The sequence below is a fragment of the Zea mays genome, chromosome 3 (assembly GCF_902167145.1).
Source record: "Zea mays cultivar B73 chromosome 3, Zm-B73-REFERENCE-NAM-5.0, whole genome shotgun sequence".
NCBI classification, from domain to species: domain Eukaryota; kingdom Viridiplantae; phylum Streptophyta; class Magnoliopsida; order Poales; family Poaceae; genus Zea; species Zea mays.
Window position 1 is genome coordinate 215,225,701 of NC_050098.1, and position 18,284 is coordinate 215,243,984.

Here is an 18,284-nt window from a genome sequence, read left to right on the forward strand (position 1 = left end):
ACTCATACAAGCGCGGGACAGTGTGCTGATGGGGCATAAGGGTAACACATGCTCAGGTCTTAACATATTTGGTTTTCGAGTAAACTTTCTCTAGACCCCCAAGGAAATATAGCCCCTGTTTGTTTCGACTTTTCGTAGCTTTTGGCCACAAAAAACTGCTGCGGACTGCCAAACACTCAGCTTTTCAGTCAACTTCTATAAAATTCGTTTGGGTAAAAATCATTCAAAATCAACATAAACATATAATCGGTTGAATCATCACAATAATAGTAATCCATCATTTTATAGATCCTGACCCATGATCAACTTTATCTTCCTCCGCACACGTAATCCTAATGATACTCAGATTCTCACCACAGCCAGATTCTCCACACAACTAGATTCTTGGAAAAGCTGGTCAGAAAAAAACTGAACCAAACAGGCCCATAAGATCCGATTAGATATGTGTCGATGCCCACCAGCGTATTCTCGTTGCAACGCACGGCCACACACCTAGTTAAACAATATGAGTATACCGTACACGACAAGCCGTTTTTATAAAAAAAATACGACGGACTAGCTGAGTAGGTACTCGTCAGCTACAATTCTACGGTCCATACAAGTAGATCGAGGGTGGTCGAGCGTTTCTTTCTCTCTTCGGCTGAACGCGGTTTTGCACAAGCGAGCAAAGAGAGGGAGAGAGAGAAAGAAAAGAAAAGAAAAGAAGGGGAGGGCCGCGACTGTAGTGGGGAGATGCCTCGGCATACTGCGCCCGCGGCGCCGCCATCGGAGCGCGGCGAGATGGACGAGGTGGTAGAGGCGGATCCGGACACGGAGGCGGAGGATCAGGAGGAGAGGTGGGCGACGCTGCTACCAGAGTTGCTCTCCGACGTGTTGCTGCGCGTCGAGGCCTCCGGCGCCGAGCAGTGGCCGGCGCGGAAGGACATCGTCTCTTTCGCCTGCGTGTGCCGCTGGTGGCGGAAGGCCGCAGTCTCCGTTGTGCGTCCTCCGGCGGAGTCCGCCAAGATCACCTTCCCCTCCTCGCTCAAGCAGGTGATGACGAAAGCTTCGGTTTCAGCTGTTCGCTCGCACATGGTCAGTAGAGTGTCTTAGGCACTTACCTGCCGATTCAGCGTGTGCGGCGGCGTTGGTCTGTGTATATCCATGTCGTCTTTGAGGAGAGACGCGATATGCGACTTTGGTCCTTATTGGCGAAGCCTCCGTGATGGATGATGATATCCACGCATCGGAATAGGTAGTCCTGTAAAAATTGAGGGCGAATCTCGCCTCTGCATGCTTTTGGACCGTCAGTTCTGGCCATGAAACCATGTGGTCGCTTACTCTTGCGAGTTCGAGAAATTGGAGCACTGGTGGGGTTAATAGATTTGTATTGTTTTATATACGATAATTGCTACATATCTGTTAACAGTTCTAGAATGCAAGATCGATCAAATTACTGACCTCACGATTATGCAAAATAATTCGAGCTGATCTCATTCTCAGGAAAACTCATGAAGTCCATGAACTGCGGAGGAGTTTAGGGTTAGGGGCTGGGGGTTTTGGTGGGGAGGAATTTGTTCTTGACAATGGCACCGCTCATTGTGGTGGTGGGAATTGATGATGGGGGAGGTATGTTTCATTCTAGTTAGCGAGGGACTAGCAGTGATGACAGATGCAGTGGCAGGAGCCGCTAGAGACAGAGGAGGCAGGCACAGTGGGGGTGCTAGAGCCAGGAGGAAAACTATGGGAGAAGCGAAAGGAGTCGTACGGCTTGGTGCTCATGGTGTGCGACACCATGACACGCAGATGACAGGAAGGCGGCAGGCGGGGTGCTTCATTTGGCCCATTGAATCTGGTGTACAGGTATCATTGCAGTAGCAATATGGAAAAGAAAACAGGTCACTGGATGTCCGTCATAAAGGTCCAAATCTGACGTACTTTGGGCACAACAATCTGTCTCAGAATTTGCTTTTGGAGGTGAATCAATCTGGTTCATTAGTTTATCTAATGCATTGGGTGACGTTTGATACTGGCCATGGGTTTACAAAAATATTCCACAATCAGAATCCAGAAGTGTCTAGTTTTTGCTACAAATTAACCTAGCAGATGGAAATGCGGGGGTTAGCATTTTCTGGGGGCTTGTGGTAGTGCTCGTTTGCATATTTTTGTTAGCTTCAGTTACTTTGGTTATTTAAGATTCTAATGAGATAAATAACCAGGCAGGTCGATTGCATGGTTTGCGTTATATGGCGACATCAGTATTTTTTATACGATCAGCCATTCAGATATTTAGGACATAGTTTGAGAAGTTTCTTTGCAAATTCAGTGTCATAGTGTTTCTTATTTGACATCTGTGTTCCTAAATCTTACACCATTTCTCAAAACACAGCCAGGGCCTAGGGAGAACCCAATGCAATGCTTTATCATGCGGAATAAGAACTCTACATTCTACCTCTACCTTGGCTTCACAAGTTGTAAGTACAAGATATGATGTGCACGTTCATTTGAAATCCACTTTAAGAGAATCTAGCACCTTTTTTCATTGTTAAATAATGCATGATATATTCTTTCTTATGTAACTCTGGCAATTTCACTTCCCTACCTAATTGCTTCCTGTCATCAGGATATTTATTGGACCAACATGATAGATTAAATTTGCTGGACAATAGGATGCATTTGGGTTTAGCTCATTTGTGATCATGGGGAAACATGGTAGATTGAATAATGAAACAGAACAAGCAGTTTACTTGAACACAATACTAGGATAGTTACTTGTAGCCCTTGTAGTCCTGTGACATACATGTAATCATGGGTAGTGACAGTTCTTCACATTATCTCTTACAAGCTCTTACCCTCAAGAGCTCAGGGATGACCTGGCTAATTGTTTTCTTACGAGACTCCCTGTTATTATCTTAGATTTTCTGACTGTATCTTGTGAACTGAGGTGCATTTACACCTAAGTTTAGGCTAAAAGAAGTCTCATAATACACATAATGATCATATTTTTGTATAATTTATGCTTGTGTGCATATTCCATCAAATGCTACATGTTTTTTATGTAGAATTCTTTTGAAGTGCACAGCTACACATTCCAAGCTGGGTGTGGATTTGTACTTTTATGTCTACATAGATGTCCCTTTGTAACTTCTTTTTACATCAGATGTATTTTTTTCTTCAGCCTCTTCACCATCAGATATACTATGACTAAGACCTTTTTCTTTCTCTTTTCTTGGGCATCTGATAGCACCTGTGTATAAAGGGAAGTTTCTCATGGCTGCTAGAAGATTAAGGCGTGGTCCCCATACTGAGTACATTATATCTCTTGATGCAGAGGACTTATCACAAGGGAGCAATTCATACATGGGAAAACTGAGGTGAGGTTCAATAGGATTCCAGAGTTCTCCTGAATCTTCTTGTATTAGCTCTACTTATGAATTGGTTCTGAAAGTGATGTGTTCTGGTGCAATTAGGTGGCACATGACAAAAGATTTTTGAAAGCATAACTTAAGATACACAAAATGAATAAAATTGCAAGATTTGTGAGTTCTAACTGGTACCTGTGTTTTGATATGCCTTGCTCTTCAACTACCTGGTAATATTTTCTGATAGTTCATAGTTTACATGGTACACTGTTTAAGTGTTTATGTACTCCTATCGAAGAACAAACTCCCAGAACCTGCTAGCATGCCTAGTACATTACTTGGCCTTAGGGCTTGCAGTACATGGAAACCGTTGCAACTTTGCAATTGACTGGTTGTGTCTTTGCACTGCCGATGTATTTGATATTGCAAAAATTCATTGACCGTCTAGTTGGAAAAGTCAGCACTTCATTGTCTTAGGTTGGTTTATATGTCACTTTCCCTTGTTTAAATTCTCTGTGCAGACAACATACTCTCTCCCTCCTGAATATAAGGGAGTTTGAGTTGTCCTAACTCCTAAGTACTGTCATAAGTTTGAACGAGTTTACACAGAACAATATTTATGACACAAAATTAGAATCATTAGATACATTATGAATATATTTTCTTAATTTACCTCTTTGATATGGTAGATGTTAATACTCTTCTCTATAAACTTGGTCAAACTTTGGACAGTTTTGACTAGAGGACAACTCAAAATCCATTACATTTCAGGACGGAGGGAGTAGATTATTGTTCTCCTGTTATGTTTTAATGCTTGTATTGAAACCTGTTTCCCCACCTTAATATACAATTCTAATTCTGCACCCTGTTTAGATCTGATTTCTGGGGGACAAACTTCAAAATATATGATAGCAAGCCACCATATGACGGCGCTAAAGCATCAAGTAGTCGATCTAGTCGTCGTTTCGGAAGCAGAAGGATTAGTCCCCAAGTATCGTCTGGTAACTATGAAGTTGGACAGGTTTCATACAAATACAACTTGCTCAAATCCAGAGGCCCCAGGAGAATGAATTGCACTCTTGAATGCCCTTCAGCGCAAGAGACCTGGGAAAACTCACTCAAGACAAAGTTCAGGAGGCCCTTGGGTCCCACAACTTTACGAAACAAAGCGCCCCGCTGGCATGAGCAGCTGCAGTGCTGGTGCTTAAACTTCCATGGGCGGGTAACAGTTGCATCGGTCAAGAATTTCCAGCTTGTGACTGCTGCCGGCCCCAGTGACCCTACTAGCAACGTGGACGAGGAAACGGTTCTGCTGCAGTTTGGTAAGGTCGACGATGATATTTTCACAATGGATTACCGGCAACCGCTCTCTGCGTTCCAAGCTTTTGCCATCAGCCTTAGCAGCTTTGGGAACAAGCTAGCCTGTGAATAGCGATACGGTTCGATGCTCGTCGCGTGGCTATATGGTTTGCGGTGGTGGGTGCTTGCTCGCCGTTGTTACAATGTGATCTGTTCTTTTTTTTTAGTTGAGTATCGACGTACTATTTGTACCATGCTGTTGTACAAGAGATGCACTATACTGCATTACTGCTGTCTTGTCAAAAGGACTTGTTCAAGAAGGAAATACTGTGTCATAAACTTTTTGCTCTGATTCCATGCAAAAGGCATTCCGGTGCTCATATATGCTCATGGTGAAGTGATATTTTCCCCTTCTTGATAAATATTATTTTTGTTTTGTTTGGGTAACTACTGCTACTAGTGCTGGGATGCTGAGCGCATCTTAGGGAAATCTTCTTATGATTTCACTAGTATAGTGACCGTGCGTTGCTACGGCATGTCAATTATTTGATAAAATGTTAGTTCACAACGATTACAATGTTTTGTGACAATATGTTAGGATGAAAACAGACAATTTACATTGACAATACTTTCTTAAACATGGAGTTGGATAGGTAGAGGGAGACTGGTATTGCAGCCAAGAAGCAAGAAAATAAGAAAAGAGAGGCAAAAGTAGCCACCTACTGTTTGTCCCCCAACAAATACAAGCGTGAAGTATGGAGAAGTCGTTGAATGTAACATAAAGAGCAGAACAAAAACATGCAGAATTATCATCCATCTACCCTTTACCCTTTAAAAGAAGCTATGTAAAATATAACTGAATGTGGCTCCATTGTGCTCTCCGTGTGATGTTTCTTTGTACGCATAGCACTCCGCAATATTCACCAAAAAGTACCGGATCGCATCACAAGCGGCGGGCGGCAAGCACAAATCGTTCACAAACACGGGTATACATGCCGCTTGGTGAAGAAATCAGCTGGAAAATCCTACGGGATCGAGGTGGAGGGGTCACCTGGAGATGGAGAACCTTGAGGCTTGGGTCCACAGTCGGAGGGGAACGAGACTGTTGCGTACTTTAAATTTTATCTTTTAAATGAATATTCTTTGTCTTCTGCAAAACACTCTAAAAGATTTCATCCTCTATATTTTCTTCATCACCAGCAACGTCCTCTAAATTCGATCTTCTAAATCTATAGTGTTAACAGAATTCATATACTATATTTTTTTTGTAATATTCATATTCATACAATTTATACTTACATAAGCAATGCAAAAATGAAGTAATTTTTATTTTCGAATTTGATAAATTTGAATATCGTATTAGTACGCAATTGAAATGTTTTTACAAAAAAATGATATTTCCTAAATCATATTTTGATTATGAGAATAATGAACTTCCACAATACGATATTTTGATTATGAGAATAATGGATAAAACCAAAGTTATGCAACCTTTTACGATGCTCATTCAAGAAAAAAACAAAAAAACGAGCCAGAATGACTATTGACCAAATAAACAAACATTAGAAGCCGAAGAAGACAACGCACATAGGCGTATAGTGTGCGCCAGAAAGCCGCTGCATTTAGCGGATCATCGACTCCCGGTAAAATTTATCACAGCCTATACCGAACATTGCTGGAGGGAAAGAGGAGAGAATGAACCGGTAAATTTAGAGTACAAGAGCTTTTACAGGGTCTTGCTGAAGAGAGCCTTAGGACATCGAGCTGGGTCAGCGGGCGGGCGGGCAAGGGTAACCCATCCGTTAGATTGGGCCGGGTATCGGGCTGATTCGATCTGGATAGGGTTTTCACTGGCCTCGGGTCCAGTTCAAGTACCTAACCTGCTATGTGGGCTTTGGCTCATATTAGGCGGGCCTTTTCACTGTTTCTTGGCTTTTTAGAGCTTGTTTGAGAACTTTATTTCTCAAAACAACAATTTATAATACTATAGTTTTTAATTAATGTTATGATATAACTATGGTATATTTATATCAGTCCAATCCAAGACTTGTTTGGAGAAGAGAAGACTATAGCTACGTGCAAGCAAAAAAAATTTTTGGCCTGACCCTAAAAAATACCACGACCATAGTATTGTCAAAATCATGATTTAAAATACAAAATTATTGTATATGTTCCCAAACAATTTTTGGTATAAAATACCATGGTATGATCAAATAACATATTATTGTCTTGGAACTAAGAAAATATTGTGTTCCCAAATATACCCTAAGAAAATATCGTGTTCCAAAACAGACTCTTAATTTTTTTCTTGCATTTGCTAATATATTGTAAAGACTTCTAAAAATGCTAATATATTGTAGGGTTAGGGTGCTCATTAATTATATCGATATATCACGGACGAACCGCATAAATGAAAATATCTAAGTTATGCAGTCACTAAGACACTACTGCTGACAAAAACGGCTTAGGCTCTGTTTCAATTCCACGAGATAAACTTTAGCAACTTTTTAGCTACTTTTAGTCATTTGATGATCTAAACAGGAGGTCTAATGGTGTTGTGATAAAATTTAGCACCCATTATCACATAAGCTGCTCAATGGGTGCTAAAAGGAGTTAAACGTGGGCCAGAGAACCCTATTTTCCACCCCATACCCTCCAACCCCGTTCTCTCTGTCTCCGCATTAGGGGCATGTGTGTCTTTTTATTCTAATATGCTAAACTTTATTAGAGTAGTACAAACACTCCAAAGAGCTAAACTTTAGCACTTGAATTCATATGGCTAAATTGTTCAGTAAAAAACTAAAGTTTATCCCGTGAGATTCAAACACAGATTCAAACAGGGCCGCCTTACTACCTGATAAAGCGAACGAGGCTAAACTGAATATTTGACAATACGGCATGGCAAGAAACACTTCGATAGTTGACACAATGGCAAGAAACACTTCAGTGACTCAGGAGGAACAAAGTTTTTGTGCGCGAAAAGCAACGTTCTGTGCACATTTTATACATACAATGATATAAATGGCACTGCACTCTTCTTAGTGACCTGTTTGATCATGATGTCGTGCTACAAAGCATATTGCTGGTACCAGCTGCCTACAAAATTTCCTCGAGCTGCCTATCAACCGATTATTCCACCCAATCTTTACACACCCCCTTAAATGTACACAAAAGAATAACTCAACCAGCCACCAGGAAGCAGCATTTGCCACTTCCGAGTTTGAACAGAACGACCTTGTGTACTGTACACACAAAAAACATGCACAACTCAGATAGTCAGATCAAAGTTCTTTAATTGTGTCACCAACGATTGCATGCTCTCGAGCTTTTCGCTAAGCTGCCTGATGTCCTCGGCACGGTTTTGATCCTCAGTGCTGCTTGCCTGAGAAATCAGTGCCATACATTTGGCCTTGGATTCGGAAATCTCGCCTTGTAATGAGGAAATAGTTGCTTCCAGTGTGGTTTTCGAACTCATGACGTCTGCAATGGCTTGCATAGTTGGAGTCCGAGGAGTGCCTATGCTACCAAAACTGTTCAGCCTGCTGAGCCTCCTGGGTGAAAAGATATTGTCCATGCCTCCACTTCCTGTAATAGCACAATTCATAACGAAATTTGAATCCTCTAGGAAAGGATAGTTGTTGAGCCTTTTTTTCTCGGTAAAATGTTTCCGGTGTAAGGGGAGCGATAGAATAGAAACAATAAGCATCGATAAAGCTATAGCACTGAGAACAACGAAAAAAAAGTCCTTGACCTTTGCTACGGAAATTCAGTAGAAACCTTTTGATTTGCAGTATGTATGTTCTTTTCAGCATAAAAAACATGTCATGCCAATGTTCTGAAAACATAGATTTTTGACATGCTTGCAAAAACCATACTGAGCATCGTTTTTCTTTTGGTGAGAAGAGTAGAGACCAACATAAAATGCAACAGTGCTACATGCCAAACCTCGAATAAATAGCGAACAACTACAGAGGACAAAACTAAGCTGAAAAGAAAATTCTAGATCCCAGAGAATGTACAATCGTATCATCTAGATTACTTTAGGGGAGCTCCATACCTAGGTTACGTAGTTGTTCTATAGTTCCTTGCCCAAGAGATTTGTCAAGTTTAAGGAGACGAAGAATTCCAGCAGTGATCCTCCCCATTGCATCAGCCTCAGATCTGCAAAGCATCACAAGGTGCTCTAGTTCTTCTTTTGTTGCAACCGCCTCGATCTGCAAAGCTCAAATGGATAAATAGTTCAGAAAGCAGATTCAAATCGACAGGTTTAGACAATTGACTAAAATGAGCTCATTCTGGTTCTTTGATAGAAAATTTGACATTATCCATTGTCCATTTGGCACCCTCAATCTCGACTTCGCCAATGACCATGGTAGCTTCAACATCAACTCCATGGTCACCAACATAACTTGAACTATTAAAATCTCTGCCCATCTCATGATTGTTTGATGGTCCTTTTTTATTGCACTGATCTCTCAGACGAGGTTTTATTGCCTGCAAACCTTCAATTCCAGTCTGCAAGCACAGAACATCAAACAATTAAACGAGAGAGTGCCAAGCTGAAACACAACATTATGACAGTCATGTATGTTGTACCGTAAAGAAACATGACAGGTAAAAAACATGCACCACCGCATGCGATCCGGTACTTTAATTGAAGAAACAACATTATGTTTCTTTGTAGTGTCCAACACATTAGATGGCAGCCTAATTGTATAAAAGCCATCTTCCTGAAGCACTTTCTTTAGTGACAAACAAATGCATAAGCACCAGATACCTAGCAATCTAGGATATGCATCCATGTTGATAAAAGATAATACAAGCACTGAATTATTGAAATGAGCACTAAAACAACAAATTTGAGCAAAATGTTTATAAACACAAGAGCTTCAAAATACCTAGCGATCATTGTTCCTTCTCCATCTCCTGTAAACAATTCTAATAGAAGTGATCCATCTACACATCCTTTTATAATATGAACTCTTTGAATGCCACCCTGACATTTCGAAGGAACAAATAGATAGTCACCTCACAAATACAGACTTTAACCAAATGTACTACCACACATCTCACGATTCTATCCAACTCAGTCATGAGAATGAGATGACGCAAAGAACAGAAAAGCGGTCGTGGTAGTGGAATTGCTTACCAGGAAGTAATGGTGGTGACGTCCTGCTCTCCCAGCCCTCCTTGCTCGCAACGAACCACCACCAGCAGCAATTAGGGTAAACAATGGAGCCAAATTTGAAGGAGTGGTAGTAGGTGGGGTAGGAAATGCAGGGGCCAACTATGCAGGGAGAGTGGTGGAGCACCATAGTCGAATCTCCTCGTATCATTAGACAAGGGAATGGTACAACCCATTTACTTGGACTGCTAAGTGCAAACTATGCAGGGAGTATCGATGCCAAGACATATTATGAAGTACAGGAACACGAGCACAAGATTATTAAGGGAGTTCTCTAGATAATAAATAATGTTTAAGCATGTCTAGATGGCAGTTCTCGTTAGTTCAGCTCTGGTGTATGCATAACATGGAATCGAAAGAAGATCTCCAACCGTTTAAGCATTTAATGACGAGACCGAGAAAATGACACCGCAAATGGCCTAAACTAAAGGCTTCGAGCAACTACCAATAATAAAATATCCTAATATCATGTTGATAAATTATGGTAACAGGACAAGCCCTACTACACTAATCTATTCACATGCATAGAAGCTGACAAGCCCACACAGGGATTGGTTATAAATTAAAACATGAAAATTACAGATCACCAATCAGCACAACAATCAATCCATTCACGACCGCTATCTATCCGAATCATCTGCGATCATATAGCGCGACCTAAGTGTCTGGAACAGAATCTGATGGAACAGGGCGACAACCAAAAAAGCCAAGGGACCAGGGGCAAGCATGCAATGTTAACCTGTAGAGCTCCTCGAAGGAGAGGCCGATGCAATTGTGGTTGCAGATCTCGTGGATGGCGTCATGGAGCTTACGCCACGACTTGTCGAAGAACTTGGGGTCGAACTCAATGTGGTGTTGAAAGCGAATGATATTTGGGTTGCGCCTCTTCTGGCCGTCGCCGCTGTTTATCATCTTCCTCCATTCCTCCACAACCGCCGTCGATGGGGTCGATGACCCCATGCTCCGGCGAGGCACTGGAATCCAGGCACATTCCTATCGTGTCATATTTATGGATTAACCTCACAAGGTATCTCAATGGTTGAAGCTATTACAATTAGCAGAATTTGCAATGGAATGAGAAATATACTAAAATGGACATGTGAAAGATAGTTGAATGCTGCATTAACAGAGTAACACATGTATAATCCATAAGCAGGTTGTTAATCAAATGGTTAAACCATGGTGAAATTGCATAGTACCTTGTGAGTGCAGGAAAATGTGCAAGATAAGCAGGCTCTGCCGACCTAAACATGGCTTCTAACTCAGCCAAAAACAGCACCCGATGACTGTATGAAAATCTGAAACATAAGTAGCATGAGTCAACCTAAAGCAAGGGTAAAAAGTGTAACCTGATGAAGAGCTGAAAAGATCCGGTAGGAGGTGATATGGTGCGCGAAATCCGCACAAGATAGTACATGGACACTGCACAAGAAATTGAGAACTAAATTAGACAGTAGTAAAGAAAACAGTCAGAATAAATAAAAATAGCCCAGAATCATAATCATTTAGGTGGAATTACAATTAAAAATGAGAACTATAAAAAGAATTGAGAAAACCTCACACTGACCTGTGCAACAAGTAACTAACAAATTGACAAGATCAAATAGAGCACACTACCATTTGTTTCTGTGAGAACTGAAGTTTGCGTCAAATATAGGCCAAGAAGACAGATAACATCAATACTGGAAGAGAACACATCAGTATTTAGGACAATACTTTAAAATGACTTGCTTAAATATTATAAATAAAAAACAGTACTCATTAGCTTACTTCCCTGCTTTCCTCCTACTTTCTTCCTTATGTGCATCAACGCTGGCACGCCAAAAGCAATTGTCTTCTGTGGAGTACCCAAATGACGTGATTACAAGTTTATTAATAAATTTGAATACGGTTAGGCAAAGAAATGAACAAGGGATGGATTAGCACCTGATAAGTTCACTACTTTGTAGTTGCCTGTTGAATATAGTTCAATATAGCTGAAACAATATCATAACTGAAAAGGCATTGCTACTGAACAAATCGTTTCTCTGGTTGTGTTAATTCCTTTCAAGTTATTTTTAGTTCACTTAAACAAAGCCTATACACTGCAAAAGAAGCTTGTAATTTTAAAGCAACATATGTAATAACTATAGTGCAACACAATTCTTAATTGTCTCGAGATAATTTCCCAGGTGAACCAATCCTGTTGGTTGTACACGGGAATACTACTCATAGGATGAGAAGTGCTACTTTGGATGCAACCACCAACCGAATCTATATATGATGGTACATGTGTTTATATATAGCCTTGCAAAGAAGATTGAAGATGTACATTTTAGTTGAAATTATGGTACTGTCGTCTCAAACACTGCAGTTCTGATTGGAAGCAAAGCAGAAACCAAGAGTACTTGTGCGCTGGAAGTTTTCTCTGGGCAAATAGAAAACCCATGGCATTTGTTGTGGGCCAAACCGTGCAAAGTTTAAACCAAACCAATGTTAAACAAAATTCCCTAGCTATTTCATTATGTGTTGGTGAAGACAAAATCTCAGTGCATATTTTCGATCCAATTTTAGTTTATCAGTGGCCACAAGAAGGGACAGATCAAATCCCAAACATTCTCAGCACACAAGCAGGGACAGTAGTAGCAACTGAACAAACAAAGATTTGTCTCATTCCCAAGCGAACTGCCAAGAAGCGCCGCTAGTCCTCATCTCATCAAAATGAGGTCTGTGTGGATCGTAGGGGCCGCATCAGATCGAGACGAGAACCACCCGCCCGGGAAGATCTCGCTGCTCTCACCGCCATTGGCTCCAAGCAAAATGAAAAATGTGGAAGAAGAAGAGAGATCCATTATGCGGACCTGTCTATACGGAGCTCGCGGCGGAGGGATCCGCCTATAGGTCCACAACGATGCGCCTGAAGTTTGCGTCAAATATAGGCCAAGAAGACTGAGAACGATCTGTTCTCAACTATTAGCAGAAAACAGTTGAGGTTTCAAAATAATTAACAATAAATAATGATGGTTTTTTATATTTGCAACCGTACCAAAATACTTTTGTAGCACCTTGAACAAGAGCAGAGCTATATCGTAGCAATATTTCTTTTTCGTCAAGAGGGCTTCAAACAACTGCATAACAAAAATGTAATCAGTAAACTAAGTTTAAATATGAATGTATCTATAATTGAGAGAATCATGTCTTGTGAAGGAATAATCAATCAAAAATCAAACTAAATTATACTGCATCCTGAGATTAACTTTTTTTACCAATGATTTATGTTACATGTCAACCTAAACTACATGATTTTTTTTGATAACTTAAATGGATACTTTTAAAAGACGTGAACTTGAAACGGAAACCATGATATCTTGATAATGTACATGGCATGTATTTAATACATCCTCAGACCATTTGTTAACTTACTAACACAGCATACCCATTCGTGAAAAAGAAGTGCAAATATGTTGGTCGCGAAGGACTTGCTCCAGAGTTGCACTATCAACTCAAGTATAAGCCTGCCACTTTCAGGCACTCTAACGAAATGATTAGCAATAATCTCATAGAAGCATAGCCAACCATCCTCCTATTCATCTGCTGGAGCAATGCATCATCATTCTCACTTATAATTGCATCTGTTCAAGTATAATGTAGTTTGTTATTCTAGGATTCAAGAAACTGCACGTAGATCGTGCTTCAGGGTCCAAAAAAGATCACAGTAAATGTGGACACAAAAATCTTAAAAGAATGTATTTATCATAAGAGGAAGTGGTGACTTAACATAAATATACAACAACAAAACATAGTACGTTGTTGACTCCAGGAAATCCAAAGATGCATTACTATGTTCCAAGGGAGAAATTGGTTAAATTTCTTTCAATTGCTCTGCTCATCCTATATGATAATGTGAATGTGCAAACCGAAGTGCACACAATCTTAGCTCAATCCTAGTAATTAGCATCACATAAACACAAGAAAAAAATACATGCGTGGAGGTCTAGATTTGTCGCCCCTGTCACGCTCCCTCACAGTGCCACTCATCGGACCAGCGGCCGAGCAATGCCCTTCTGCCTTGCTGTTTTCCTATCCGGTTGCCGATGGGCCTCCAGACCCCCATAGCCCACAGGGCAGAAGTCTGACATAGCCGAGAGAGGAAGAAAATCGCGGTGTCGGATTCGAATCGAATCTAGGTGGACGGGGATTGAATCGCTCACCGTGAGAGGGCAGAAGTCTGACATGGGGCACACGATGGGCCTGCCGTCGTTGGGAGCCTCCGGAAGGGGCTCCACGGGCGCCATCTCTAGAAAAAAGGACAGAAACTTGCACTTACAAGACCGGTTGCCTAAGATAAATCGCAAGCCCCATTGTGGACACTGCCACAAGAGTCTAATAATTTGCAGGTCCAAATTCTAATAACCATTCAATTCATGATGAGGAAAACAGGCAGAGTATCATCCTTCCCAAAGGAAATGAACTTTGCATTCCACCTTTACACTATCAGGTCTCAGGATTCCTCTATCTTCAATTTGTTTATTTTGATCACTCTAAAGAACGAAAAAGTTTGTTCTCTCTGCTATTATGTTTTTGAGACACACAACAAGCCCAAAACTACATCTTGGAAGGGCAATACAGCACTCCATTGACATGAATTCAGTTAATATAAGAAAGAACCATATTATTTACCGTGGTGGCATTCAAGCTCATGACTACCTTAAATACGGAGATAAAGTGTTCTCATGAGCCCAAATATTTACTCCAGAAGTCCCAGTTTAGAAAATGGTGGCATCAATTCCTCCACCGAGCAAAAGGTATGCTGAATTCACGAGCCAAAATCCACACATGATGTATCTGACTAACGACGAAGGAAGGAGAAGGAGCAAACAAAGTTACCTTGACCTGCACCAGGGATCTTGATGCCTGCTGGTGGCTGCCGTCTGAGACTTATTCAGTATCTCAGCCACCTTATCCTCAGATTTCATGGTACGCCGTGCGCCGTGCGACTTCTCTGGACATGTGCCAGAACAAAATCAGTTAAGTGATCTGCTAGCCTCAAAAACAAGTTAATAGATTGATCTCTGAAGAAAGTATTTACCGAGTCGAGATATTCTATGCAGTTCCAAAGGTAGTTATTGAGACTCTTGACTGAGAACATATCCATGACCCTAATCTGAATGTGTTGAATTGTTCTACTGAAAACATGATAACTCAGATTTAATTAGATTCTTGGTATAGAAAAGTTAAAGACAATATTTTTTCTAAAAAAAATCATAGGCGGGCAACCTCAGACTTTAATTCGAGCAGGCAGAAAATTATTAGTCAAAGTTGGATTAAAGTAAAGGATCACTTGGCACCTCGGTTGGAGAAATGGATCCTTCGATTTGTTCCTCTTGCTTCTTTTGTGGGCACATCGTTTTCCTGTGAGTTGTCAAGACTAAAATATTGGTCTAATGCAATTAGCTTCAACACAGGGTGGATCCATGGCACCATTATTTGCTACAAGCGTATCAAAGTTCATAGCTATTTCAATTGAAAGTACATCTCTAAAAATCAATAACCATTATTTGCTACAAGCGTATCACGGTTGCCTGTGCATGAGGTTGGTGTGGGCGGGTGGCGGCCTTGCCTGTGGAAGTTCCACGGGTGTTACACAAGGAGGATTTCTTAAATAGATGGTGGGCTTGCTGTAATCTGTGCTTGCTGTAGACCTAAGGCAGATGGCGGGCTCTAACGCCTAGAAGGGGATCCAAGAGTGAAGATGGCGGATGGAAGGGAGGCGCGCAGGTGTTCTTGTGGAAGGGAGGCGGAGATGGCCGGCCAATGGAATGGGATCGCTGCCGTTGGACGGAGGGCGCCAAGGATGGAAGGGCCAATGGTGCCAAGGATGGAAGGGGATCCAAGCGCGATTCAAGGCGGGGCGATGATCGTGGAGATTGCTTCCCTCTCCCCCGTGGCAGGCGTGGACGGGGGAGTGGGAGAGGGGCAGTGCCGCGTGGACGGGGGAGTGGGAGAGGGGCAGTAGAACCAAGATGTACGCGTGGGAGAGGGGCAGGGGCAGTAGAACCATCGCGAGTGGAAGCATCGCCCTCCACCTCGGCCTCCACCTTCGTCGCCACCATGACCTTGGTTTAGACCCGGATTGAGGCCTCCGCCGTCGCCGCAGCAGCCTGGACGTGGATCTAGTCCTCGATCATCGCCGCCACAACCTGGACGCGCAGATCTGGAGCGGCTTCGTACTGGTGGAACCCCGGGTGCTTGGTGAGCGGCACGCCCAGCTCCGCCATGCACGCCTGGATCCGGTCGTCGCTGCCGCATAGCGCCGGGTACCGGCGGAGGCAGCCATCCTGCATCCGCGCGAGCGCCTCGGCCAGCGGCCGGCTGATGGCGAAGCCGCCGCCGCCGTACGCCGGAAAAGTAGATGTTCTGCAGGTGGCTCTCGGAGAGGGAGCCGATGTAGTAGGGCTGGCGGTGGTCGAACTTGTTGAGCACGGTGAGGAGGTTGTCCGGGAAGAAGACGGTGTCGTCGTCGCCCAAGACGAACCAGCGCACGCCGGGGAGGCCGAGGCGGAACGTCTCGGAGACGATGCGGCCCGGCAAGCGGGTTGGAGCGCGATGAGCCGTGTGGAGGGTGGGGGTGCCTCCTCCACGTCGCGCGCAGTCGCTACCGCCCACCGCAAGATAGGGTTTCGGCTGGGAGTCTGTGGAGGGGTGGTGCAGATGAGGCGAGCGGTTGGTGCGGGGTGGGGGAGAGGAAGGGGGCGGGCACGACTGGATGGCGCGTGCGGCTGGATGGCATAGGTAATAGAAACGGACGGTCCAAATAGATGGGAGGCAGAACGGCAGAACGGCAGAACGCAGGGAGGCAGACTACTATTGCTTACTTAATAAGTAGTAGAGATTGTGGAGGTTCTCAACCTCAACCTGGACTCCTGGTTCTAGGGTTGCTCTGCACATGAGTTTATTAGGTGCAACCGTGCTTCTCTTTTTTATATATTGTCAATCATATATATTATTAATCATCGCTCATGTACATATGGGTGACAATACGTTTTAAATTTTACAATATAAAATTTAAGGATCGGATTAAAATCGTGTCTCTTTTCTATTCATTTTTGAACTAAAATTTATTTAGAGTCCTACTTTGTGAGGAAGTATTTGGATCATAATCCATAATCGCTTATACATGTACATGAGAAAGGTTTAATCGAGAAAAAAATATCTGTGGACTGCGGTCTGCTGCTGGATCGATGTTGCCAGGAGCCTAGCAAAGTAACTACTAATAACTAGGCGTAGGTGTCAATTCTACTGCTGCTGGCTTTGCCGACCTCGGCCTCCAGCGTCTCCATCTGCTGCTCCAGCAGCCTCAGCCTCTGGTGCATGCTGTCCAGCCTCCGCCGGGCCGCCTCATCTGTCAAAAAAAAAAACAACGCAACTAGTCAGCGGTGATCACTCATCTGTTTATTCATATCACTATCGCTACAGATTAAATTAATAATAATGGGGTGTGAACGATCCCGCTAGCTCGATCATTGCTGTCATTACTGGCTTCTACTGTATTTACGAAACGAACCTAGCTGCGCGACGAACTGCGAGACGGTGACCTCCTGCCCGGCATCGGTGACGACGATGGGGGTGCCGCTGCCGCCGTCTCCGGCTCTGGCTCTGGCTCTGGCTCTGCGGACGGCGCCCTCCGCGAGGCCGGGCTTGGTGGACGACGTCCCTGCCCTCGTCGCGCTCGCAAGCATGGCTCTACGCGACCCTCTTGTTCAGCCGATCTCTTCGTCGTCGTTCTCTTGCTCCCGGTCCCAGGCAGCAATGACAGCAGTGGTCCGTTAGCTTGGATCTAGAGGCAGGAGACGTGTCCGCTGGAGTGGGGACGAGCCGCTTTTTGTACACGCGCGCGCAAGGGTGGACATGAGACTTGGGGGAGGGGTTGGGCCGCGCCGGACCTCGTGGATTGGGGCCTCAGATTGGCTTGCGCGGGCCGAGAGACCAAACTCACTACTTCACTAGTAAGTCTAAGCATACTATACAAAATAACGTGGGGATACTGTAGACATACTATAAACTAATATGGTATATAATATTTTAAAAAAGATAATGAGATAGACGTTTAGGGGTGAACTCAAACTAATGTATTGTTTGGAACCTTTAAAACTAATAGTTAGCTACTAAAAATTAGTCGTTGGATTTCAAACATCATCCTAAGGGTCTGATTGGAAGCAAATATATTAGAGAGAATTAAAGTGACTATAGTCTCTTACTATTTGAATAGTAAGGGATTATAGGCCCATTAATCCCCTTCAATATTTTTGCTCTCAAATAATCCCTAACTAATTGTTATCTACAACACAACTAACAATTAGTTTATTAGATTGTTTATCTCAGCTAATAATTTATTAGCTGGCTAATTATTAGCTCTAGGTATGCAAATATGACCTAAAACGATCGATCGATGGATCAACCGATCTACACTATACATGCAT

At 42.8% G+C, this 18,284-nt stretch overlaps 2 protein-coding genes and 1 long non-coding RNA gene across 3 annotated transcripts; 1 reads left to right on the top strand and 2 right to left on the bottom strand.

The window, feature by feature from the left end:
• The first annotated feature begins 569 nt into the window (after positions 1 to 569).
• Positions 570 to 4,975, top strand: LOC100284076 (uncharacterized). Its single transcript, NM_001156974.1, is given in 4 exon segments — positions 570 to 1,032; positions 2,369 to 2,453; positions 3,224 to 3,353; positions 4,215 to 4,975. Coding segments are annotated over 4 exon segments (1,074 nt in total). The 5' UTR covers positions 570 to 732; the 3' UTR covers positions 4,774 to 4,975.
• Positions 4,976 to 7,802: 2,827 nt separating this feature from the next.
• Positions 7,803 to 9,018, bottom strand: LOC103651367 (uncharacterized). The gene is made up of 2 exons (XR_002750366.1): positions 8,698 to 9,018; positions 7,803 to 8,225 (listed from the first exon to the last, which is right to left on the bottom strand). It is a non-coding gene; the product is annotated as an uncharacterized lncRNA (long non-coding RNA).
• A 7,769-nt stretch (positions 9,019 to 16,787) lies between these two features.
• LOC103651368 (uncharacterized) lies at positions 16,788 to 17,779 on the bottom strand. Its single transcript, XM_008676992.4, has 2 exons — positions 17,369 to 17,779; positions 16,788 to 17,206 (listed from the first exon to the last, which is right to left on the bottom strand). The coding sequence occupies exons 1-2, from the start codon at positions 17,541 to 17,543 to the stop codon at positions 17,082 to 17,084; spliced, it is 300 nt and encodes a 99-aa protein (XP_008675214.1). The 5' UTR covers positions 17,544 to 17,779; the 3' UTR covers positions 16,788 to 17,081.
• Positions 17,780 to 18,284: the final 505 nt, after the last annotated feature.

Coding starts and splice junctions, on each gene's coding strand:
- LOC103651368 (XM_008676992.4), bottom strand. CDS start 17,543: ATGCTTGCGAGCGCGACGAGGGCAGGGACGTCGTCCACCAAGCCCGGC. Junction 17,207..17,368: donor GCAGTTCGTCGCGCAGCTAG/GTTCGTTTCGTA, acceptor TTTTTTTGACAG/ATGAGGCGGCCCGGCGGAGG.